Consider the following 27,685-nt stretch of genomic DNA (forward strand, 5'->3'; position numbering starts at 1 on the left):
AACAATGTGTTTAGTGGCAGTCTGTCAGCAGCTGGTTAAGTCTGTGCCTGGAAGCTAAATAAAGGTCTGTCAGACAATAAAGACACAGCAGCTTGGCATTTTAATAACGTGCTTCAGTTGCTAAGATGCGGGAGGCTGTGCACTCACTTGAACCTGCAGCTTTCAGCAGGATGATGAATTGATGTTAGAATCACGAGAGACTGAGTTGTTAACACATTGAGTTGGTTTTTATTTTTTTCCTCCTTCTTCTTCTTTTACATGTGGCAGTGCAAATTAACCATTAACTAATTAGCTTTTACTGGTAAGATTTATGATATAGCATTTACATAAAAGCTCACAAGTTGTTTTGAAAATGATTCCTGAAAAAAAAAAAAAAAAAAAAAGCACTTGTGAGTTTCCACTGTGCTATTCCCTTGATGGCTTTTATTTTGACTGAAATTTTGCTGCATTCCTTAGCTTTGGGACTAAAAGCAAAAGGAGGAAATGCGTGCAATGAAGCATTTCTGTAACTCAGATGAAAAATACTATTTTTCTTTTCAGCGAGCGTGCAGAGCCTTTTATGGTCGTTCACCTAATTGTTTTTTGGACTCTAATCCCCTGAACTCTGCATACTTAACTGAGTTGTTTATATGGTTTTTGAGTTCCGTCCTCAATAAAACATATTTCTTTCATTAGTGAAGGAAATTCCTGTTTTGCAAAATGACGGGGAGATGCACAGCACTTCATGCTACAAACAGACATTTAGAAGTGAAGTGAAACCAAATCATTCAATTAAAGATGCAAAAGTTTGCAATGAAAAAAAAAAGAAGCTTTCTAACACACATATCGCTAGTATGGTTCCCTCAATTTGCTTTATATGAACAGTTTTTTTTACATACTTGACTGTATCTGTCCTGTCTGTTTATTGTGTTACTGTAGCTCTCGTTGCCTTGAGGGAACCATTGTAGCATTTAATAGTAGGTTGTTTAGTTCAGAAATGTATTTCATAAACACTAACTATAGGAGCCAAATCTAGTCCAGTGAGTTGTCTGCATTTCAGGTTCTGAGAGTCTCCTCTATATAAGTAGCTGATATACAACACACCTCTCTTCTTATAATAAGGGGAAAGTGCGCTGCCTTTGAGTACACACTTGGCATTTGCTTGATTTGTTCATATACCAGAGTCAGCGAGTAGACTCTGCTTGTTGGCCACTAAGCGTGTTGTAGTTTCATTAATCATTGGTGTTAAAAATGTGTTTGCATTTACAGTTGACTAATACAGCTGCCATGATCCGTTTCTATGTCCTACGCAACAAATGCTATTGCGATTCGAAAGGGAACATAACCAGTAGATGATTATGTTCCAGTGCAACGTGTTTTTTTAATGAATAAAGTGCAAAATTTAGAAATGGAAAGTGAGTTGCAAGGAGAATTTATATCATAGACCCGAGTTCAAGTCCACACTTGTTTCTGTAGGTTATGCAAGAAAAATACTTTGGTTGGGTTTGAGAAAGACTGTGGTTTTGTTTAAAAAACAAAAGTATTAAGTCTTTCTCTAACCCTAACCAACTGCTGTTCGTGCCTCAACACAGCCGTAAAACGCTTTATTAAAGCTGTACTCGAACTGGATGTTGAGCCTCCGGACTGTGTATTCTGCTGGACAAACGCACACTGTCAGGGAGCATTTTGCTGATATTATCAGCGTTATTTCTAACATCATTCACGTTAAATGTCAACGAATCTTCAATGTGTTAATTAAAATTGCAATCAGGATGAAACCACTGTATATTCTAGCTAAAAATGTATTTGCGTTGATCTTTAGAAGGCAGGATTCTTTAACAACATGCTACAATTAAAGTACTCTTTGCAAGTTTTTTTGATTTTGTTATCTATTGAATTTATACTTATCAACACCAGCATATCAGTGTGACAGGTGTGTGGTGCCCAATGCTCAGAACACTTGAAACACACGACACATTTGGAGGGTTCGGGTTTGTCTAACCCATGTTCCGAGCAGCAGCAGCGTCAAACAGACCGAGCCAGCGAGCTCCAGATACCAAAAGGACTTATTCTTACTTAATGTCTTGCTCTTGTTCCAATTTCACCACAGGCCACAGTTTACTCTGTCCAACCCCATGAAGAGGCTGTGGCCACAAAGCATCAAAATAAAAATTACAACCAGGCTTAATGTGGAAGCCTCACAGACACTAGAGTAATTCCATTATTGTTAAATGTGTGGGAAGAGAAGCAAATTAAAACCGTGTATCTCAATAGAGTCATCTCTGTTGGAACAAAAGCCAATATTGCAGAATGAAAGCAGTTGTTTTTACCGTGTCACATTCTACTGTCTGCATATTTCAAGGTCGTAACATTTAACCCACGACCAACTTAAGATCTGTCACATTGGTCAGTGACACTACAGACATGGATCCATAGACTAAACATGTTAGCTTTGATTTAAAGGGTCTTTGTAATTGCTAGTCAACCCTGACTACTGGAAAACAATAATGCCGTGTAGAAGCTTGTAGTACAGTCGCTGATACCCACTGTAAAAACGGGGCTTCTGATTCCTACAGCTGTCTTTAAATGGTTTTCTAGGACAACACTTAAAGTAATTTGTCAAAGAGATTCAGGAATTCCCTTGCTGGTGCCACCCAGAGAACCCAAATGTTCCTTGATGCCGTTATTATTTCTTAGCGTACGAAAACAATGTTTTTTTTTTTCTTTGTAGTGCATATTTTTTTTGTTGAGTACAGAAAAATGCATCTTTGATCTGGTAATGAAGGCTGTGTTGTGAGTCAGTCAATAAATCAGCTAAAGTTTAGAAAATTTGTTTAAATAGAGACGTGACATTAAACTGAATCATGGGTAGAAGAGACAGGACAAACAAAGGAGGATGACATGCAACAAAACTCAAAGCCTGTGTTCACATTGAGTGAACTGTGGGAGCCGATATAAAACATTTATGCTTTTAGATAAAAGTAGAAGAAGATGACTTTTTATTTCCTTCTTTCAATACTTTAATACTTCATTTGAACAACTTTTTGAATAGATTTGGTGCAGTGATGACAAATGACAATAAAAAAAAACCTCAAGAAGAATCAAAAGACAAATTCTTTTAAAAAGTTTCTCGACAAACGTTAAGCAAATATTTAAGCAAATTGAAAACATATTGATAAAAATATGAACAGTCTGTTTACAATGGCTGCCTAGAAAATTGTGAAAGCATTGCATTTAATATTGATAATTGTAAAATTGGGAAATAGTTAACACAGTAGGTGCCTCATTGGTAAAATCTGAGCCCAAGCCCCTAAGAAATGTTCTCGGCTTAGATTGTCTAATTGTATTTTTATAGAAATTGCCAGTGATGCTTTAGATGAAACATTTATATGTGTTCGTTTGTATGTATAGATTTCAGTGTTGTAGTTCTTGTACCCTTTACATGTTTGCTGAGTTTTCCTACAAGAGGACCTGCACCTGGACAGGTGGTCCATCTACCACAGCACTGACACACAGAGAGCGAGACAGCTATTCAGACTCGCATCACATCTGTGGGCCTGTTAATCTAACCTGCATGTGTTTGAACTGGGGAAGGAAACCACAGAATGGCCCCAGATGGCCGACTTGTCAAGCAGGATTGGTGCAACACAAAGCATCAATTCCACAATTCAGTCGTTGCTGTAACTTATTTTAGAAGATACTTCACAATAACAGTGATGCCGACTCTTCCACGTGTGTTGTAGACAGGAGACATGAACTAAAACTGACCTTCTCACACCTAAGGGAGAGATTCACTGTAGATTAAGAGAAGCAGATTTCTAAGTGTGTGTGTGTGTGTGTGTGTGTTTGTGTGTATCTTGTATAATGTGCATTTTGTTTTAGCAGTAATTCTGAGCAGACCACCTAACTGGTCCTACCACCTAACTCCAGGAGAAAAAGGTGTTTGCTCTTTTACTGGTGCTAAAAATGAGATTCTCATTTTAGCTCATTCTGTTCCTATTTTGGCTCAAACTCCTGCAAGGCTTCGGTGGTAAACTACCTTAGTTTTATTTAGGTGTAAAGTATCTTAAAATGAGGAAGTAATATACTGTGCATACAGACCCACTCAGTTTTATGCGTGAACCTCTAAATATTATACCCACAGAAAGGTCCCACTCTCTGACCCTTTTTACCATAGTTATGATCTTGATCAATCAAGCAGTCACAAACTACTCTTTTTTTTTTTTCTTCATGGCACATTTTTTTTTGGGGGGGGTTATGGATCATGGCTTTTCTAAGGAAACTTACTCATAACAATCTATAATCACATGATCAAAATTCACTCACTAACGATCAAAGAGCAAGGAGTGAGTTTTCCTTTGCCGAACCACAAAAAATGAAATGCAGCTGTTGCCAGCGACGTGGGATCTAAAAAAAAAATGTCTGCAGATACTGAAGCAGCTTTCAAACAAAGTATAATTTGTCAAGGTTGTGTGAAGCCTGAGTCCAACGCAGCCCCCTAAACACACCTTAGCCAACCTCCTCGTCTCGGACTTAGAAATCGCAGACATCTTACGTACCTGACTCATTACCCGAACAGGCACAACTAATCAATTGCAAAAACATGGCAAGCTATAATCAGATTTCAAACTTGCAGTTATGCTGTTTTCCAGCTGTTTTCGTTTCTTTCGGGGTGGGCACATTAAATTTACTGACTGCCCACATTTAATAGGATTTCCACAGAAAACATCGCTGTCCAGCGAAGGCAAAAAAAAAAGTTAAATAAACAGGAATCATCAAAAGAAGAGACTGAGCAACAATAGATGGTGGGGGGGGGGGAGATCAAGCTGGAAATATGGAACCACTTAGTCTCTGCGAGCCCACCCTATAAAGGGTTAAAGATGGCTACGGGATAAGTGGAGCTCGTTTATCGCAAATTTGACAGTGCTAGTTAAATGGTGTGTTTTTCCCTCCGAGCTGCCAGTCTGGGGAAGCAGCTGAGGCTCTCTGCTCCCCTCACCTCCAGTCTTCCTCCCTCTCCTGTGCTCTCCTCTCGCTGTTTATGGCTGCACGTCCCGTCTCAGACCTAAGTCTCCTCAGTGAAACAGAACAAAAGAGAGGAAGGTTTTGCTTTCTGTCTCATTTCTCTCCTCTCACCTTAACATTGCTGCGTCAGGCCTTAAAAAGTATCTTTTCTGCTTCACCTCCATCCATCCCCTCATCTTTTAACCCCCCCCACCCCCCACCCCCTTGGTCTTGCCTTTTTCCTTTCTTGTCTTCTATCTGTCCCCTCGCTGTGGAACTAAATTCTTAAATCTGACACCCCCGGAGTCCCCGCAGATGTCCGCAGCCTGGCACTGAAGCGGGCGCTTGCCAGCAGCCCAGATGCATTTGCGACTCTTTGCCATTGTGATATCCTTGGTATGTGAGGTGATCAGGATGGGGTCTGGTGTCGCACAGAGGCAAAGTGGTGAGTACGTTGGGAAAACAGCATGAGGGGTTTGGGGATTTCTGTCATTTTCACGGCCACTTGTAAACATGTTTCAGTTACTGTGGCTGATCTGATAATCCACAGAGTTTGTATGATAGCGAAACAGGAACTCCTCAGATACTTTGTGCTGTACATAGTAAGAACATGCAGAAATTGAAATAATTGACGGTCATATATGAATATCACATTCCTTTTACCACAAAATATGAACACAGCAAATGACTATGACGTTAATGTTAAGAACACGGTGTTGGTAACAAACTAAGCTGCAAAATATACGGAACTTATGATTAACATGTGATGACTTGCTACTAGAGACCAAGTGCTATTAAAAAAAAGCAGAAGTTAAGTTTCTCTCCGTTGCGTCAACAGTTATTTTCATTTTCATTTTATAATAAAAGCGAAATGCTTCTTTCTCATTACATCATATCACTTCTCTTCATGTCCCGTTATTACATTATCTCAAAATTGATACTAATAGAAAACAATTATGTATATGTATATGCGGCAACCTAAGATATGTCATAATAAATTAGCAATAAAAGGCTCCGTGCTTTGCTCGGGAACCGTATTAAATTTGCGACATCGTATGAAGACCTTTGCGACATCCAGCGGCGGCTGTTGCCATTGAGCAAGTTACATTTGTCCTTTCGTGACAACTTTTTGTTCCATTTCCGAAATCAGACACTCAGATATCACTCTGCAGATCTGGATCATCAGGGAATCGTAATCATTAAATTATTATTTCCCCCTACCACGCTTTTAATTTCCTCATGTGCCCGATTTGCCCTCCACCAGCCGACGCACCACAGTGCTCAGAAATTCTACTCAGACCAAGATGAGGTTTCGTGACATCCCTCTGAAAAGTCCCCAGACCACAGCCACACAGGAATGCAGTGACCTTGACACTTAGCAGTGTCATTTCCTCAGGAATTTGGAACCAGTAGAGATCCGGGATCAATTACACCCTCATTTTGGCTTCTGACGTGTCCCTGTTTGCGCCCATCAGCCAACCAGAAGTGAGGCCTTAGATAACGATTAGAAAGGCTGCACAGGGCCATCAGGTGCTGCTGACTGGGATTCAAGATGATCGCTTTGGACAGCAAGATTATGCAGCTTCAAACACTCAACAAATGAAGTTTGTTGTCAGACCAATGTTTAAACAGTAGTACCAGTACAGCCCCTCAAATCAGATAAGGACAAACCTCAGCAAAATACTTTAAAAGTCAACACATAAAACAGAAATTTGTTGCAGAAGCTGGTGCAGTGAAGTGTCCTTGTCAACAGTGTAAAATGAATGACTCCTCAGAGAAGGTATAAACAGCATAGGTAAAAATAGAACTATGGCAATTATGCATAATGACAGCGGGTGTAAATATAATAAAATATAAAGGACATAAATATAAGAATACAGAATAAATACTCTTCTCTTAAAGACATGTTGTATTACGGTTCAAACAAACCACTGAAACTTTCTTCTGCATCAAAAAAGAGGAAATAGAGCCAAGTCCTGAAGCAACGTGATTGTTGCCTAAAATTTGACAAAATTACTATCGAGTTCGGTATTTGATGCAAATAGGTCAGAACAGCTTAAGGTTAGATGTCGCTTTCAGGTCTCAAGGGTCAAATGCTGGTTGTGGACGCAACGCATTGACCCGCTGTCAGTATTAATCACTTCACACTTGAAATTTGTTGGCAATTCAAGTACCACCCCACAGGCACACACACACACACACACACACACACACACAAACACACCCTCTGCACTATTTCCTCTCCTTCATTTACCTCTCATACAATTTGGTCCTGCTTTACACACCCCTTCCTTATCGCATCTGGACTTGGTTCCTTTTAACTGTTAAAACACACGTACACACAGCTGAAAATGTCTGAAGTGTTTTGGAGCAGGAAAATGGAAGCGTAGAAGTCAGAAGGGTGAACCCATTATAATGTCCATTAGTGCTATTTGTGTTCCTGTGAGGTTACTGGAGGTAATTGTGAGCACCTGTGGCTGTTTTACAGGAGAATTTAGGAGAACTGAGAGAAAAACTGATCAAAATTCGAGATAACATTTTCCTTGCTTGTGTATCCAGAGAAATTTTCAGCGTTGCAACATTACACACATGTGTCCGTTTCTGCCGACTTTGGTTCACTTTATGGTTTTTGTGTTGGAGGTTCGCAGGCTTCGATACATTATCAGTGTGCTCACTGAACTTTCAAAGGTGCTAATGGGCCTGGAACAAAATCAAGGAGTGTGTCCGCAAATGCAGAAATACAAAAACAAAATTGAAAATGGAGAATGTGAAGTTGATGTCACGGAATATTAACTGTTGGCCGATGGAGGCACCATGTTGTGAGACTTCCTCTGCCTTTCTGTTGGCAGTTCGGAGGCTCTGTTTGGACTTTCGGTCGTGGTTCTGAAAAGCTTCACCCTGGTAGGTGAGTGGAGTAGTGCTGCCTTACCTGTGGGCATGACTGTGCTCAGAGCACCAGAGCTTGGACGGAACCACTGGCAAAATTGTTCCTCTTTATTTGCTTTTCCATATACTATTGCTTGCTTTTGCAATTTAGTTCTTCCTTTTCAACTCTTCCCATCGATTTGAACGACTTTTTATTCAAACAAACGATAAGCAGATTCAAACCACTGGAGCAGGCAAAGGTTAACAGACAACATACTGTAGATCACAAGACCCGCATCAGAGTCTATGGCAGCAATCATGAAGTCAAAATCAGGAAAAGAGTCAGATTCGATGTTGGTACATTGTTAGCTGAGCTGAGGAGGTTGAGACGGAGCGTTGTGATGTGGAAGACGTTTGTTTGTTTGAATGCAGCGTTTTGGGGCTAAAAATAGTGCGAAACCGACCGTCAATTTCTACAAACAGTCCTGTGTGTCATACGACAGGATGGGGACAAACGTCCCGTAGTCAACATGGAGTCGGCCGTAAAGTCTGAGGACTTTTTGGAAACAACATGAAACAGCTACAAATGACAAAATATTATTATCATCATATTATTATCATTTGACAGTGATCAAACATACACAGTGCAGATGGAATGTGTGTAAATATTCACATGAGATTATTTTCGGGGGCAATTGTGTTATTATAATGTAATATATATAATAATATATAAGTCGGGTGACATAAGTCTTTTACACCATGGACCTTCATATTTGCACTGTTAGGGTTTGATGTCAAGCACACAGTGTTAAACTGAAGCTTCTGCTAATGTGGCACGTGGATCTTCTCCCCCCCCTTATGTGAAACAGTTTACTTTGCTCCTTATGCTCCACCTCGCACTGCACAGCACTTCAGGCAGCCATGGTTGTCAAATTATGATAAACAGAAATGTTAATAAAGTCACTTGTTGAGCTGAACTTCCTGCTCTTCTCTAATTGGTCAGTAGGGCGAGCGTCGCTCAAAAAAGGGAAACTCTCTGCACCACTGTGTGTGTGTGTGTCGCTGAAAACATGAAAAATGTTGCGTAGTGTAACTTTAAGCTCACGGCACACAGCTGGAGAGTATCATCATTCAAAGGCTGCAGCCAGAATATGGAGATGTAACACAAACCCCCTCGAACTTCAGTCGCATGGTGAAAAATGTGTGAAATAGCAGCACATCTCGGGGGTCATTAGGGTCTGCACCCGACCTGTCATGTTTTTCTAGTTAAAGTACACTTTACAGTGGGTACTTTGGCTCCATGGACTTTGGGGGGGGGGGGGGGGGGGGGGGAGGGTTGTTTTTTCACACCCTTAAATTGAATTCTCAGAATTTCTATCAGTGAAGCACAGAAGGATAAAGCCCCTCGATCTCACCCTTTACCCACGTGATCTTTCTTTTTTACATATTCGATATCTAATATATCAATAACAGCATGTGAATCGTTTTAATCTACTGTTTGTAATATTGTTTGACAACAAATCTGTGAGAATAGATGGCACAATGTTGAGACCAGTACGGAAACAACACAGATATTTAATAATACATAACATTTCAATCATATAATCAGTGCTAACAAATCTAAAGGTCTGTGGTGTGAGGGGATCCGTCTTACTCTTTGCAAAAGTCCCTCGCACCCTAATAAAGTAAAAATGAAGTTTCGTACAACTTTATTGCCTTTTTCCGTCCGTGGTGTTAAATTGTCTGTCTTCGACTTCTTAGCATTTGTTTCCCCCACCACATTATGGAAAAACAGTTTGAGGGTGGAATTCCCATGAAAATACTCGCATGTTTCCTTGAAAGTCCAATGGAGCTTCTTCCACCTGGTGCTTGTTAAAAACGCAGTGCACTAGGAGGCGAGGTCAAATGTCACCGTTTTACGCTACCTAAACCTGACACTCCTCTGAAAGTCCCTGAAGCCTGCAGATCAATAGCATATGTGTAAAGAGCTGTTTTTCAGAAAGTGGGTCAAGACCTCAGAGTGTGGTTCTGAAGTGCTACGAAACAGGTTCCTGGATGATTTCACCCTGCTCTACTTTGTACTAGACCCCCGTATTTTATGGTGTCTTCTCTAGTCTCAACTATTAAGGACTCGACTCGTGTCTTCTAAGCTGAGATGTCTTCAAACGTGACCTGAACACATGCAAGGTTGGAGGTCGTGGTTTAGTGGCATCTACACCAGATACGGCAGGACTGAGATAAGAATCATTTGAAATCGAGGTCCAGAAATGTGAGAAAATGGTTCACTAGAGATTTGCTGATCTACACTGTGGTGTTATGTTGGACAATATGATTTTGCCTCTGTGTGTGTAGTACAGATCTATGGAAGCCTGTTTCTCAAAATATTGAGATAATATTTTATTACTTTGTTAGGTCAAAATGTTGAGATCTGTGACATCTGTACATTATCTATCACCGCTTGTCCCACATTCACCAATTAACCTGAAACGCCTGTTTTCGGACTGTGGGAGGAAACATGCAATTTCCATGCAACCTTCTATCTGTGAGGCAGCAGCTCTAACCGCTCCGTCACCGCGCTGGTGGTGGCTTAGTAAGTCATTATTTTAAGAGACAGGGCAAAAACAAGCTTCTATACAGATCAATGTGATTCTGCACAGCATGAACTATAACGTGATGACCTCCATCATCCATTTGCTGTCAGAAAAACTTTCTGTCCAACAACATGGGTCAGCTCCCTCATAGTTTACATTTCTGAAGAGATGCAGCTTGTGTCTGTGATCGTCTGTGAATTGATTTTCAGTCTCATGCTACATATATATTGTAGCTCTCACCTTTGTTTAGTCGTCCTACAAATTACGCAATAACTGCAACACTTTTATGGGTCATGTCAACTTCTCTTTAGCAACATCACGTCAGGAGGATGAACAGTTTAAATTAACCTCTCATCATTTCGGAGCATTTGCCTAAGCAACTGACGCCATTGATATGTTCGATATGCATCTTTAATCCATGAGATGGTGAAGAGATTCCCAAGCATCATTATGTTTAGTCTATGTGAGCCTGATCCTCAAAGATCCTTTGATTTCAAAGGGAATAAGCTGATTCAGTCTCATAAAAGGCACAAACGGATGAGTCGTGCCATTCAAAGGACGCAGCCTTTAAATCAATGTGCAGTCACCTTTTCTTCTCCGTGCTCTAACAGACAAGGTTTGGATTATTTCCTGGACATGCACTTAACATAGAAGCCTCCTACATCATTTTACATCCTTCTGTCCACGTGGATCCTGAAGTAAATGGCTGTTGAGAAGGGTCGTAATCCGTGTGCACGTGTTTGTACTCTAAAGAGCTGCGTGTAGTAATAAAGTAGTTTTTTTGACGATTGCATAAGTTGTGACCTCTGATGACCTCTGCCAGTGAACAGTGATGTTTTAGTCTGCTCACACACACACACACACACACACACACACTTTCCTACAGACCCAATCAACAATGACGCTGGCAGTCAGCCACAGGTGCTTTGCAAGGATCAGACTCTGCGATTTTTCAGACTCACGCACACTCACCGCCTGTCCTTCACCTCCTCAGCAGACTCTTTCCATCCTTCCTTGCTTCATTCCGTCTTCCATCCCACACTATCCCTGTCAGAGCCCTGTCCAGCACTCGACTATCTGGCAGCACAAATCACCGTTTGCCGTTGTACTATATTGAGACTTACTTTGGCTTATATGTAATCCTGCTACCAAGACAAGTAACAAGACTATTTTTATATTCATCTTTAGTGTATGTGATGGGTTTTTATAAAACAGGCTGACCCACAAGGAACAGCTGCATAATATTTGCAGAGCACATTTAATAAACAGACAGATGAGCAGAGATTCACTTCATGTGTATTTATCCCATTTTTGGATACATTAGTGGACAATACACGAATTGTCTTCTTCAATTATTTGTTTGATCAGTGTAGTTTAAGTGTTCTCCACCTGATTTTGTGACAGTTACTCCAATTTAAATGACATAAAATGATTGTTTGCACTAAAATATGAGATTAAACACTAGTACTTTGAGGTAGGTACTGCTACCTGGCTTTGCTTGGCATTTGTTTTCGCCGTAAACGGAAGGAATTTGGGTTCAAGATTAAAAGGTAAATATGAGATGAATGTTCTGAATTTTAGCTTTTATTTCCTGGTATTTACACCTTATTTACACCTTAACACCATGGCTTTTTTTTTTTTTTTTATCCGAAATGTTCACTTTTTTTTTTATTAATACAGTGAAACCTGCATTTAAGCACCGAGATGATTGTGTTTAGGAATTAATTGCAACCCAGTGGGTTTCAACACACAAACATAAAAGTCACGTAAAAGTCAGGTAAAAGTCCAGACCTCGTCCTTTTTCCTCTACCTGTTTGTAAAATACCTTCTCCTCTGTTGAATCTGCCTCCCGTCGTCTCCTTCAGCTCACAGGGAGACATCGGAGGACTGTCGGAGCTGTCTGGAGTGTTCCAGTGACAACGGCTGTGTGCGTTGCCCCGAGCGTCTCTTCCTGTTCCTGCAGAGGGAGGGGATGTCCCACCACGGAACATGTCTCCACGCCTGCCCCGCTGGACACTATGGACAGAGAGGGAAAGACATCAACCGCTGCATGAGTACGTTGTTTCAACCGACTCACTCCTTTTCAGGCCTAGTTGATTATTTTGTCCATGTGCACAAGTCCACATATTCACTGAGATGTATCGTGTTTGTCCCAGAAAACTATTGTCCTAATCCCAGAAAACAACTTTAGCTAACAGCATAGTTTGTGTCTCATTCCATAAGTTTATTTGACTAAAGAGATGCCAGTAAGCCCTCAGCTGCACACAATTATTGCGTGCAGCTCCAACCGTGGTAAAGACAGGAACCGGCCCGATCAAACCTGAAATATATTCATATGAAAACACACAGTCAGGAGTTCTTGGAAAACCGAAAACAGCGCTCACAACACAATCAGTCCAACGCCAGATTTTGCCAGATGGGTGTAGTTTACACTCTGGATTTATTCAGGCACACGCAACAACACGCTTTGCTGGCTTGAATGGACGTTTTGATGCTAAAACAAAGTAGCATGTGAAGGCCATCAGCTGAGACAGTGGAGAGTGGTGCATTTTTTTGTACACGAGACAACAAGTTCTCACAGCTAGAGGACACAAGACTGCAGGTTGTTTGTCTGTCACTCAGTCGGATGTCTGGAAGTCACAACTTCCAGCTTCCAGCTAAAAAAAACATGTGTCTTTGGGAACAAATTGACTCTATTGATTTGAACTCATTGGTGTGTCACTCTTATTTCCCACCCCCAACATCCCATTTCAACAGGATCATATTAAGGAAGTCCAGTCCCATTTCTTTGTCCCCCCCATACATTTGCACTGCAGCATGTCTCTCAACATTCTGTTGAGATCTTACAAATGGGTTTTTGACTGAATGACTGTGTCTGAAATCCTCCCTATTCCCAATACAGTGTGTTCACCATTTTGTAGTAGTGTCTGAATGTTGAGTGTGTAAATCTATCCACTATACGGTGCAGTCAAAGTATCCCACAATGCAACACTAATGACACGTACCCTACTTTCTGCTAACTGTCCCATTTTAGAGATGTGAAAATTATCATTGTGAGGCTCAAACAGCTGTTATTGACCAGTTGAACAGTTAGTAAGTGACTCGTCTCTTGTGAACTACGTAGTGTACATTATACCAAGTAAAGTGGCTTTTTGTCATTTCAGCCACATACAGCCAACACATGGTGCCGTACAAACCACACAACCACATAGACGTTTTTGGCACAGACACATTTAATGCCAACGAACACAGTGGTATGAGTTACAGTATTGTGCGCTAAAGCAGGAGCTGATTCTGCAGACACTTAGGGGACTGGGGAATTTGGACACAGCCGGTGTGTGACGGTCTCTCTCTCTCTTCTCAGAGTGCCGCTCTTTGGAGTGCGAGCACTGTTTCAGTCGGGACTTCTGCACCAAGTGTAAACCTGGCTTGCAGCTCTACAAAGGCAAGTGTCTGACCAGCTGCCCAGAGGGGACGTTTGCCCACCAGACAGACTGCTTAGGTAACTAAGACACTCTGTAGGTAGAGCTTTTATCATCTGCAGAAGTTAGCACGAAGTGGAGGGTGTAACGCATCAACATCGTCTTCTAATCAAACAACAAAAGTTTGACTTTATTCTTCAACATTCAACTTTTTTTTTGTCCTCAGTGTCTGTTTTAATGATTGTCACCCGCAAACAGTATTGGGATATTTGACTAGGACTAAACACAGGACTTTGAGAAGAGAGACACACAAGTCCACGTCCTGTTCTTGCTGTTTGTGTATTTTCCCCCCACACTATCACGACAGGGTAAAGGTCAAGGTAAACCTCATTATCAACATGGGGCAAATAATCTTGCAGCCAACAGTAAGCAATTTGTGCAACCACATAACCACAGACGTACCAATACAGTCCAAAACAAAAACATACTAAAATCATGGCGAACAGGGTGAGTTTGAAGGAGTCATGTGAGGCTCTTTTGGAGGCCATTGGAAGCTGGGATCAATGAAACCTTAAATTTATTTGTCCTACATTTTGGCAAGGAAAACCTTCAACCAGATGGCAGCAAGTTATATTCTGCAAAAAGTGGGGAAAAAAACAGTGCTTTCTTCAAAGCTCTGCTTTATGTATTGACCTCTAGGTTCATCAAGGTTAAAAGTTAAGAGACGCAAACCAGCAGATAAAAGAAAATGTAAAAAATGACTCAATAAAACATTTTCATAAAACTGGTTTCGAACTCCTAAGTTTACAATTTCAATGTTACAATAAAATATGAGTTTATCATCAATTATTGATGATTATATCACCATTTATTTTGACTGCGGCACCACCTCAACAGCCTGAACATAGATGCAAACAGGAGAAGCAGGCGCAGGTTTCTTTATAAATGACTCTTGACTTTCAAAGGTATTTGACACATGTTTCCACCTTTCACTACTGGGCCAAGACACACTATAACTGAATCATCTGCAAACTGAATTATATGTCTGCCCTCAACGTGAACTCAGAGAAAAACCAACCAACCAAAAGTAATGAGAGGACACATCCCTGAGGGGATGACGACGGATAAAACCTCATACTTTCTTAGAAGTTCTCGTTAGAAAGTCAGTCACCAAACCGATTAGACTGCATACTATGGCATGATGAGAACCTACTGAGCCTACTAGCCCATATCTATGGTGGCTATTATTGTTTTCAACCAAAGTATAGGTAAAGTTGTCCATTCTCAGTAGGAGCGTGCAGACAGGGTAGTAAGTAACGGAGTGTTGAGACAGGCCAGCGCATTCTTGCTTTTGCTTTGTTGTCTTTCATTTGGATTTATTGACAATAGGAACAGACAGAGAGAAGCACACGAGCTGTCGCTCACTAAACTTTGGCCCGGAGGTCTTGCGCTACTTTGCTTGATTACATGCACACAGGTGTCCTGGTTATGATCCGGTCTTGGAAGCACCCTGTTTATATTCAGTGTAAACATCATTGCCTGTTTTCAGAAGCCTGAATAAGCTTTTATCCCAGTTTTAAAAAGCCTAAAGATGGCAGTAAATGCAACCAAAGCTGGGATACTGCACCTTTTCTGGCACGTGTACCGTTTGTTTTGCACAGACAAAGAAACTTACGAAAATGAGTCACGGAGGATATTTAGTGTCTCGTATCTCAGTGAGCCTGCAAAATATAACCCTTTAGACAACCGGCATAACCTTTGGTGACCTTTTTACTGTTTTAATTGCTGTTTCAAATCACTGCAGGTTTTGTGTTACGCCATCATATAAACCCGCCTATAAAATGTAGGTCCACTCTGCAGCGGCTGCATTGGGGAAGCTGATCTGAGGGATTTAATCAGCAGCAGACTCGCTCCTGCACACTCCGCTCCTCTTATCTGCCTTCCTGGCTCCGTGGCCACTTCTCTACAGTGTTTCATGTGCGAGTGGTTGAGCGGCTCCATTGCTTGTGGAGGTTCTTTATGTAGCATCAAGCTGATTTTAGTGACCTAATGTGACCGTGGATAGATTGCTCCTGTTTAGTGAATGGTCATGTAATAAGAAAACCAATCTTGAAAATAACCCTTAATCACTTTTACCTTATTCAAATCACCGTCCTCAAGTACTTTTAGTTTTATATGATGATGGCTTAATGATGCATCCAAGCTACAAATCTGTCTTTTTGTGCTACATGTTGTTTCTGAGAAGTTCATCTACCCATTTCTTTCTCTACATCTACTCCACCGTTAAGTCTTTTCTGATTCGGAGCCAGACGTTTGATTCAACACATGATTCACATTAGAAGTCTTCAGAGAAATGTTTGAATTTATCTTCATATCTCATTGTGTATCATCCCTCCCTTCTAAGTAAGTGAGATACATTGCTGAGCTCACTTATCAGTCGATGCTGTTGGAGACTCCAGATTCCCCCTCTGCCGTCCACCTGCACCATCTGCAGCTACTGTTGTTTCTTGGCGCCGTGACCACATGTGGTTTTAATGACGATGTTAAGGTTTCATGTCTAACTGTTGGTACACACCTCAAGCAACTTCCACCGGAGTCACCACATGGAAATCTATTCATTTCAAACCTCACGATGTTAATGATGATTACCAAATAATGTTGTCCCATCTTGGCCCAAGATGGTGGTTTCCATTGTGGATGTCGTGCTTTTCTTCGTCCCTTATGAAGTGGGGGGGGGTTGGGGGGGGTGACGTTACTCATCATCAACCAGTCTACAGTAATGACTCGCATTAATGCTTCAGCTGGTGTTTATAGCAAAGTCAGATCAGCTTCTAATGCACCTTTATGTTAATTGTCTCTCTCTTTGTATCTGTGTGCTTTAGAAAACCACATGTAGCCAAATGATTATTCTTAACAAAAATTAGCTTTAAAGGAATTTAGTTTGGCATCTCCATGCTGACCACCGTGCACCTCATGGGGTGGAAAGAACTTTTCTTCTCTTTGACCTTATACAGTCATGGATTCGTGAAAGTAGTGGGTGAAAATGACACAAAGAAAATACAGGATGTTAAAATGACAGACATCCATATAATTTTCCATTTGACACCCGTCGTCCTAATTTGAGTTGATTTTGTTGCTTTACTTTAACCCAAACTATGCTCTTTTATCCAAACCGACAACAAATGGGTTTGTAACTTTAATCTAGTCATTTTTTTTAAAACTTCAGAAATAGTGTGTCCCTGCCCTTTCATACAACTCAGAAACATCTTAGTGCCCCTATGCAAGCTATGCAAGATTTGTTGCAATTACACCTCTTAATGGGGACGGGCACCAAAATGGTCGCTAATGTTACAATATTGTTACATCGAAACATTTAAAAAATGCTGAATCACAACTGTGCAAACAGAGCGTTTGGTTGGCTTTTCGTTCGGCACTAAATTAACATGGTCAGGTTTAGTAAAAATCTCAGGATTACGCTTAAAATCACTTCTCGCTTTTTATAACCTAAAAATTCAAAAGCCTGTATTTTAATGTGTGACTTTGAGATGCCATTAATCACCTTGCTTCTTTTTTTTTTTTTTATCCTTTGGCTCCGCTCGGTTAGAGGACTGTCTCCTGGCTCCGCCTGGAGAGTGGAGCAAATGGAGCACCTGTCTCCATGATGGCCTCACCTGTGGCTTCAGGTGGGGGAAGCAGACCAGGACCCGGGTGGGCGGGGAGTCCAGCAGAACGCCCGAAGAGAAAACGGCAACGCTTTGTCCATCCCACAGTGAGACGCAGAGGTGTAGAATGAAAAAAAAGTGTTCCACAGGTGAGGAGGGTGGGATAGTGAGAGGGAGGGGGGGTTACTGGCTTAAGAAGAGGCAGAAAGATTTAACTGAAATGCAACAAACTGCAGTAGAAGCAGCCTGCTAGTCATGAGCCCAGTCTGATACAATGGATCCTTTAGTTTATTTATTCTTAATGATGTGGGGCTGCCAACATCTGCAGATTCCCTACATTGTTTGGTCTTGTGTTATGTGCTCTGTTGCCACACTTGTGCAATTTATAATGCCAAGGGGAAGAGATTTGACCCTATAAACAATTTCAACATGTGCTACTTCTAATTAGCACTTCTGGGCTGACATTAATAGCTTTTCCGCTTCCTGAACGGTATTGTCATGATGTGTAATGTAGAGGGATCTGGAAGTGGAGATATTGTTACTTATAAGACACCTGTCGATCCTCTGATGCAGATTCACATTTTGTCTTCGGTGGAGAAGTCGTGATGTATCTGCAGAGCCACAATACACCGATAATAATGCTGCAGCATCTTTGTTGTACATAATATAAGCACAGAATAGACTAGAAGCTCTATTGTTGTCATTTATCACATATACTGTACATGTTGCTATGAAATCTTCTGCATTTAATCCCAAGCTTGGGGATGTGGTGGGAAACCACAGGTGGCACCTGGCGAGCTAAGCTCTGAATGTCTTTCTCTACACGTTGAGCCACCAGGCGGCTAACGTAAGGTGCCGACGTAATGTAACACCAGCGATGAACAAGCCGTCCACAACATGTGCCGGAGCCCGTCGGGGCGTCCAGCTGTCCTTTATTACTGCTGCGTTGTCAACATCACAGTCAAACTGCAGCACGTTTCAAATTTAGCCCAAAACTGAAACCTATCAACTAACAGTTCCTAAACAAGTCAAGCTCTTCACATTAACTTCGCCCTTTACTAGCCTCTATTATGAAGCGCCAAAGGTCCTTTAAATAAAAACCAGAATACGATGTTGGGACTGGCCTGTGGAATGACACAAAGATGTGCTTTTAATCTGATGCCCTTAATAACAGGATGACATTTGTCCGGGCCTATGAAACCCTTACACTTTAAATAAATCAGTTACGGTTTGGTTAGATTTAAGGAAACATTGTGGTTGTGCTAAATTGACTGGTTTGTTAATAATTATAACAATAACCATGCAGTGAGGGTCAGGGAATGCAGTCCTGGTTTGTTAGGAACAATTCAACTTTTTTTAGGCTGGACAGCCTCGAGATGCTGCTGACAAACTGGAGGCTCTTCATTGGTTGTGTGTTGTGTGAACCCTTTGTTTACAGCAAATGAAATATGGCGCAAACCTGCATTTACTGATGACAGTTTGTGAAAGGCTGCGTAACGTTAAAATGCTCGTTTAGTTTTTTTGAATTGGACAAACAAAAAGTGAGAGTAATTGCTGCACAAAGTCTGTTGGTGAAGGAAACGTAACCACAAGATTAGAAGGTTGTATTTTTGTTCTTACCAACTGACACTGCACATTGCAAAAGACAAGACCTGTCAAAAATGCATCTTCATCCTCTAACAGAGGCTTTTGGTGCTGAGCACAGAAACAGAACTTATAGATGAAAACAGAAGAGAGAAAGTTTGTTCATGAAGAGGACGATGATATATTCTAGGCTAAAAAGCACTATGAGTATTTCTTTGTGTTGGCTGCTGTATCACACCTCCACAGCTTCATCAGAGGGTTTAGGAAGCTTCCATCCAAAGATATTTAGCTTATCAGATTTGACAGGAGCAATCACGTCCAGGGTGTAATGCTGAACATGTGTTCTGTGTCTTTTTAAAAGTCTAAGGCAACCTGACTCCTAGCTTCTTAAAAAAAAAAAAAACAGAAAAAAGAAAAAAAGAAAGAATTTAAAGCTCTGTGTTGTGGAGATGCTGTCAATACTGGTTAAAATCGTATTCAACAGAACAAAAACACGGATTATTTAGTCCTTCTAACGCTGATGAAGGCTTAAAAATGCCTTCATCAGCCATAGAAGCATTGTTTTTGTGACTGTCCCTGGCTTATGCTGTGAAGTCCGCATTAACTTAATGATGAACTTCATACGGATATTCCAGAACATTAAAAACTAAACTTGGCAGTGGTTGTCGGCTTTGCCTCCAAAACCAATTGTTGTTGTGACTTCTTCATTGTTCCATATTTTCTCTGCTCATTACGCAAACCGTGCATGAAGCTGTGAAACATTTGAACAGTGCGGAGGAATTTTTTTTTTTGTTTTTCACTTTGTCCAAATTGGTGAGAAAGCCAACAGCAAGTTAACGGCCCTTTAAGTAGTGTGTGTGTGTGTGTGTGTGTGTGTGTGTGTGTGTGTGTGTGTACATTGTCTACAATGCAAGGCATGTAATTTGAGGTAAATATCATTATTGTCAGATCATATGTCCGGTGGCATTAGCAGAGGAAGAAATTCAAGCAGAGTCTGGCGCGGGGATCGAGCCCGTGGACCAAATAGCACACATCTGGGATGAAAGGGTGCTGTGGCATCTCTCGAACATTCCTCTGTTGTTCCCGATTAGACGGCTCTAGTCTTTTAATTCCCTCTCTCTTGTCGTCTTATTGTTTTCAGATGACGGGAACACTGGTCTCATCTCCCATCTGCTCGCTCTCTTCTGTTTTGCTCTGTCTCGTCACCGAAGGCAGCAAACTGTCACAGGCAAACAGAAGGTTTCGTTGCTTGTTTTCCTGGCAATTTAGCATCTGGACAGTTAAGCTGTAATGTTGGCAGGGATTTTCTCAGCAGGACAAATGCATTTCGCTTCGTATCCAGCTCATCGGCGACTGGTAACGTGTGGTGCAATAGTTGCGAGAGAGAATCCAGGTTCAGGTTTTCAGGTGCTCTGTGGCGAAGTGCAAACAGCAGGTGGTTGTACCATCCACCGAACACCGTCTACCGTCAGGCAGGTTATGGTGCACACAGGTGTATTTGCAAGTGGCTCCTTGTAGAAATCAGGTGGTGTTTTTTGGTCCCCTGTATTAGCGCAGAGGTAGCCATCAGTTTCTGAAAACGGGGATTAACCAGCAATCTTTGAAGCTGGTTTGACAGGTTTCAGAGAAATGGCCCCGAATTTGGGATGATTTATTTGGGATTTATTAGCAGAAATCAAATCTAGTGTTCCTAATGTTTTCATAATGTTTAATGTTTTCAAATATGCTTTCATTTTTGCTTAATCACCAGAAAACTCTTTTCTTGAGCTTAGAATGAGCCTTTTATATCCCCAAAGAGACCGAGTCCCCTTTCACGGAGGTCGCCATGTCGCACCAGCATGTTTCTACAGCAGCCAAACACTGAGTCTACAGAGAACCTTTGGTTTTTACTTCCATGGAAGCTGTGAGCGAGAAAGGAGACCTGCGCAGGGTGGACCTTGTCTCTTGCTCAGTGACATCTGTGCTCGGCTCTGACCCCCTTTGACCCTAAAGAGGAAAAGCTGTTAAGGAAAATGTATGATTGGATGCTATGGCATTAGATTTATGAAGATATTAAAAATTATTCAATTTCTAAATATAAAATGTATCCAAAGTATCCTCATCACTGGACATATGACCGTAGACAGGCCAGTGGTTCCCATCTTGGTCCTCAAGTGCCACTGCTCTGATGCTTTTTCCACTACCAACTGCTGATTACCTGGATTAGGTGTCTTCTTTCACTCTACCCTCATATGAGATGGTGTCTTTCATCTTATGGCTGACTGAACACACCGGATTGACTCAACTCACCGAACCGACTCTGGTGGGCAGGTTTGACCTGAGAAACATGGAAGGTCGAAGCATCACCACCACGGGATTAATCACCTTGGAAATGGGAAAAGGTCTGATGAATTGGGGAGCCAGTTTCTTGCACTCTACCTTGAGGAGTAGGTCAGTGGCAGAAAACCACACCTTCTTACCTGGTCGGTAGAAAGGAGCTGTAGAGCAATGCTTGCTGGCCCATCTGGTGTAGACCTGGACAGTGCATAAGGTCTATTGAGTCCTTCTCCACACCAGATGACAGCATTTAACCAGTGCCGTGGCAGATGGAACTGTAACTTCTGATTCTAGGCTGGGGAATAATGGTGGTTGGTAGCCAAAGACTGCTTGGAAAGGGGTCATTCCCGTGGCGGCAGAAGGCAGAGAGTTAGGGCGTACTCCACCAAGAACAGATTTCTGGCCCACATAGCTGGGTTCCAGCTGCACAGGATGCGAAGTCTGATTTCAAAATGTTGATTCATCCTTTCCGTCTGACAGCCTGACTGAAATGCCCAATACATGACAGAATTCAGAACCAGAAACTGGCTGTGAATGGGGGCCGATGATTGGAGATTATATCACGGGGAGGCCGTGTAACCTGAAGAGCTGCTTTTTGATAGTTTTGGCAGTGTGTTTGGGAGAGGGGAGTTTGGGAATTGGAATTAAATGTGGCATTTTAGAAAATCGATTGACTACATGTGTTACAAGGGTCTTTTTGGCACAGAAAGGGGTCGGTGTAATTCTGAGGGCCGTAGTCAGGGTGTCTTGTATTGGGCGCAGACCCAGGACATAGTCGGCCACCAGAAACGCTGTCAAACCAAAAAAGAAGGGCAGGAAAAGCGAGGGTGACATGTTAGTTGCGATGAGTGACACCAATTGATACCTTGGTTCTAAGATTTTTTTGGGACATATAATTTATTTGTGGGGCAGGCTGAAGGTTCTGAGAGAACAGAGCCCAGCGGGCCTGACGAGGGTTCAGTCTCTTACTCCAGATTCTTGTGGTCAGTGAGAAAAAGGAATTGCCCCCTCTAACCAGTGTCGCCATTCTTTCAGAGCTAATTTGATGGCCAGTAACACACGGTCTTCGATACTGCATTTCCTTTCAGCTGGAGACAGATGCCTTCTTCCCCACAAAGAAGAAGCCAGCGCTGGAGCCGCTCAGATTATCCCCACATGCTTTGGTGATGTATTTCCTCATCGCCCCCTGCTCAGGGGGGGAGAGCGAAAAGAGACGGCCCTGGGGTGGTGAAGCCCCAAGAGGGAGGTCTGTAGCACAGTGTGGGGGTAGGGATGTAGCTCGTTGTAGCTTGATAAAAACCACTTCCAGATCTGAATAGATTTCTGGCACTTTAATTAAATCAGGAAAGACAGTTTCAGTTCTTTTAGAGTTACATCGAGGGGGAAAAGAGGCTGAACCTGGAGATGACTCAGAACAGGAGTCAGGCCCCCCACTCCAAAATCTTCCAGTCCAGGTGCAGGTTGCGGGACTCAAGCCAAGGGATTCCTAGTACCACTAGGTGGTGAGGGGACTGAATGACGAGAAGCGAGATGGATGCCGCATGGTTATCAATGGTGAAGGCGAGGGGAGCTGTTCTGTGGGAAACCTGATGTAAATGTTGATCATTAAGGGAGCGGACCTGGAAAGACTGAGGTAAGGGCATTATTTCCACATGGATTCTCTGGGCAAAGCGGCATTCAATGAAATTGGTATCCGACCCCAAGTCAACAAACACAGAGACAGGAGTCCGAATGGGACCCACACTGAACTGAGCTGGAGTGAGAGGATGGGAAGCTGGTGGTGAAGGCAGGGATTGGCTCAGCAGTGTCCCCCACGACCCACGCTGAGCTCCCCCGTTTTACTGGACGCGAGATAGACCGATGGCCAGGACCTCCACAATATAGACATGAATTCCTTTCCCTCTCCTCTATGGACAGACAGGAGTGTCTCAGGTGCATGCGTTTTGGAGACTCTGAGCTGACGACAAACTGTGGTGTTGTCTTGGCCGTAGGCTGATACACCGGGGAGGAGGACTGACGAGAGGGGAAAGAGGGACCAGAGACAGAATAGCGGCCAATTCACAATTCAGTGTCCAAGAAACATAGTCAGAATCCAAAGAGCCAGAGACAGAGATGTACAGAGTAGGTTTCCAGGGGGAACAGACAAAAACCGGGGACCATGAAACAGATGTAATGAACCAGAGAGACAGAACAGGGAAGGTCCAAGGTCCAAAACAGATTCAATAAATGGAGTCAGGCTATTTACACTGATCATTATGATGAGACTGGAGGCACAGCAGACGGGTGAGGACAAGAGGGGATTTCAAAATAAAAGTTCAGATGTGATGTGTGTGTGAATTCTGCCCACCAGTCTAAAGGCTAATGGGTGTGTGAGTGGGACATTTTTAACCTGACTTCCCTGTGGTGTAGGTTGCTCCGTCAGCCCGTGAGTTATTAATAATGACTGTAAAAATGTCAGCTCATCACAAACGCAGACATGTGTCTGATTGGGAGAACTAGCACCTCCTCTGCTGGTTCCCTAAATCTACTTAGGACACATCCTTGAGCGCTCGTACATTTCCCATGTCCTGCCAGCCCCTTTTAGTCTGTTTTCTTTGATTTGTTACAGTCCTGCTTTTTAAAAAGAAGAAACAAAACATTGTAAAAATTAAGAGTTGTCAGCTCGAGGATTTCATTTCTACAGCGTTTCAAGTCCTTGAATGACAAAATCCAGGCTTCATTCAGATGTAAGTTTGTCTGAGGACATCCAACTCAATTTATTTCAGCGGTTCACACTAGAGGCTTGCTGATTACATGTTTGATAAAAAAAAAAAAAAAAATTGGCATGTGACAGACAGGGAGGGAAATTAAACGGGAGCAAATTCGCCCTCTCCCAGCAGGGTAAAAATAGTTTAATTAGTCACAATTCAGCCACAACTCCGAAGAGATCGCAAGTCAAACACCCAGTTATTTTTGGCCCCGCTGCGGTTAGGTATCCAGCTCATAAACAAAGAAACCACAGGAGATAAGAACCCAAAGTCTTTTTTCATCCGTTGGGGTTTAGTGCATCACAAATCACTGTGTAAGTGTAGCCAGCATAACTGGGAGACAATAACAAATCACAAGTGGTGTAATTACCCATATTCTGTCCACATGTTGATAACTCAAATAGCCTCTTCTTAAATTTGAGCTGCATATGTATTTATAAAATGACTTTTGTGGCTACAGACACATGTTTGGTGTTAGTATGAAAGCTTAATAAGTTGTATTTATGGTGGTGATAATCTTCCATACTTTCTAACTAAAAATGCAGCCATAGTAAATACTTGGCACATAATGAACTTCCCCTGCTATAAAATTGAAAGCTGGTGTTTTATGATGCAATGCAGTACAATGTAAACTGCAGGCAAACAGTGGTATCTATGGTCAACGTCCAGCCGTGTGCATCTGTCTTGCGTCAATATTACAACAGGCTGAAACAACTGTGGCTGACCTCGCTTGTACAACGTCCACCCTTCGTGATTGTTCCACCGCTGCTGCAGCGCCTTGTTTTCCCGAACAGCATGAAGCAAGACGAGCAGATACAGGTCATAATTCAAAGCAAAGTCCCTTGTGGCTTGTTGCCTGCTCATTACTTTTGCCCTGTGCTCGCTGAAAAGAGACAGCAAAGCTTAATTCATACAAGTGCTGTACAAGCTGTGCTTCAATGTTTAATATACTAAATGCAAAAAAAAAAAAAAAGAAAAAAGAAAAACGAGGGCTTAGTACAATAACACACAACAGAGCTGTTCACTGGGATTAAACTGGGGACTCGCTCGTTACTAATATACTATACATGAATGAAGTGTGCAAGTATGGAATTAGGAAAATACATTTCACAGACATTTTCGTGAGCACACTAATCAGCTGTGGACTACGGCCCAAGTTATAGACTGTGGAACTATAGTTTTTGGTCCTTTCAGTTTATCCCGCGAGTTCAGGGTCACCACAGCATGTGGATTGGTCAAAGTTTTCTTTTTCCTGACACAACCCTTCCCAAATTCTACCGGGCTTGGACCCGCACCGCACAGCTGGGGAGGGGACTGGGCTGTTAGGGGTTCAGTGTCTTGCCCAGTAGCAATACGCTACTAGCCTAATATTTAAGACACATGACACTGTTGTTAGCTTTTGCTTGAATACATTGCTTGAGACGAAGAGATTACAATTGCATTTTTTCTACTTAAATGTCCTATTTGGGGCGACCGTGGCGACCCCAAACTTATTGGCCAGATGCATAGCAGCTCCCCCATCGGTGTGTGATTGTGTGCGCGGAGGGAAGCAGTTTGAGTGCCAGGTAGAAAAGCTCCATATAAGTGCAGAGCATTTACCATTTCATGATGTAAAATCACTGTAGCATAAGTCTCACCTGAAAGATGACCCCAGATATCCCCAGCTTTGTGTGAGTAGTGTGTCCACAAAAAACTGCGTTAGGGTTATGGAAGACAACTTCAGGCTGAGACAACGCGGGTCAGGCAAACAAACTTCAGGGTAGCACTCATGCTCTTCCTCCCTGTAGTAACTGCATGCGCCAACGATGTCTTACAGTCATTAATAAAGTACACGTCTCGCACTAGTTGAACCCCAGTCTCCTTTATGTAGCATGTCAAATGTTGAAGCGTCAGGTTTTCCGTTGTACTACGTTACAATCTCCAAGTATCGATTACTGACCCTGAGCATCAGCGTGTAACGCAAAGGGACTGGACGAATGACCTTTCAGCCGCAACTCACGGCAGCAGTATTAATTACTGTCAAGTTGCACAAATGTTTAACCTAAAATCTAAAGAAAAAGAACTTGTTTTTATCAAAAATTATAAAGCTGTCATGACCAAACATCAGATGTTGGTACAACTACAGACAGATTTATACATGGACATTTCAGTCTAGTTCACATCTCTGATTTGAGACCATGTGCTCCATTCGCAGTACGTGAGCTTCGAGGTCACATGTTTGCTGAGTGTTCTGGGTAATGTCTGTGTCACAGAGGCACGAAAAAGATGTTCAGCAGGCTTCGATTCTCCTTGGTTGTTGGTTTTGATTTCAAACTTGTCCTCTGCTTTAATGCTGCTTCGTCTGGTGGTTGGCTGCAGTTGTTTGGTCTGCTATTCAAGTCCCAAACTTTCAGAAGTTCACAACCAGATGAAAAGTCAAAATGAGCCTGGCTCCACCAGGTGAGCTGTGATGCTGAGCTGATGTTAATCCAGATGCTGCTTGCACTTTCTAGGCTGTTGGCCACTGGGCTTGGAGAGTTTAAAGGTGGAATCTGTGCTCTGATCAACAATATCAAGAGCGCCAAAAGCAAGACCGAGCATTTGGACGCATTTTAAGGACAGAGAAAGCGTATGTAGGGAGGTGGATGGCGTGACTGGATGGACAGTGAATGTTTGTACTTATTCCAGATGTTTCTGTACCTTAACTTAAGGTGAATGTATCTCTGTGTTATTCTATAACTGCGACAACGACGGCTCTGAAGCACCACAGCCCCCAATAAGACCTTACTGAACCCCCCAAGGAGAAAGAGGGTCACACATTGAACCATAATTATGGGCTGATTAATGCTCGAATGCTGTGATATCGTCCTGAACCGGGGCCACATGCGTGAACCTCTGTCATGACTAAAACATTGTACAGAGACAAAAACATGAATATGCATTTTGCTTTCACCAGATTTCTAAAGACAGGTTTACGCCTGGTTGTGCTTTTTAAATCTCAGTCCTCATGGAAGTAAGCGCACGTGCTCAAGCTTCATTTCATACACGCAGGTGGAAACACCCTGAAACACCAGTTTGCATATTGATACTTGTGCTGATTGGAATCCATTGCAATGTTTTAGCACAAATGACTGTTCTGCCCGGCTGCAGCATCGATACCTTTAATTCATCCTGGCTGTACATAAACAGATACTTAATATTAAGCCATCATTAGTCAAATACAGATTTAAGGTAATAAAAAACTATTAGAAATACTGACAAAAGAACTAAACAAACAAGGGGACCTCTTGTCTCATTCATTTTTGATGTCAAACCCCAAAATAAAGCCTCGGTGTTCCAACGCTTCTTTGGTGGAGTGTATGAGTTGCCAGGTCATCACACTGGGGGGAAAATGTGGGGACCTGTAAAATAGAGCATTATTAAAGAAACCTCAGAACCCAAATCCCCTTTGCACATTCACGTTTGCATATTTATTATACAACAATGAAGAAATTCCTGATCCTCATCCTCGTCTGTTCCTACGCAACTAAAACTGC

At 42.1% G+C, this 27,685-nt stretch overlaps 1 protein-coding gene across 3 annotated transcripts in view; it reads left to right on the forward strand.

Moving 5' to 3' along the window:
- Positions 1-4,822: 4,822 nt before the first annotated feature.
- rspo4 (R-spondin 4) overlaps positions 4,823-27,685 on the forward strand; it is a 31,905-nt gene continuing 9,042 nt past the window's right edge. The window contains exons 1-4 of one of the 3 annotated variants that reach the window (XM_067504006.1): positions 4,850-5,428; positions 12,305-12,493; positions 13,804-13,941; positions 17,466-17,672. In XM_067504006.1, coding sequence (XP_067360107.1) covers positions 5,344-5,428; positions 12,305-12,493; positions 13,804-13,941; positions 17,466-17,672 — 619 coding nt within the window. In that variant the 5' untranslated portion in view covers positions 4,850-5,343. Of the gene's footprint in view, positions 5,429-12,304; positions 12,494-13,803; positions 13,942-17,465; positions 17,673-27,685 lie in introns of all 3 variants that reach the window. The other 2 variants (XM_067504008.1, XM_067504007.1) reach the window with 2 other exon arrangements.

The sequence above is a fragment of the Channa argus genome, chromosome 5, assembly GCF_033026475.1.
Source record: "Channa argus isolate prfri chromosome 5, Channa argus male v1.0, whole genome shotgun sequence".
NCBI lineage: Eukaryota > Metazoa > Chordata > Actinopteri > Anabantiformes > Channidae > Channa > Channa argus.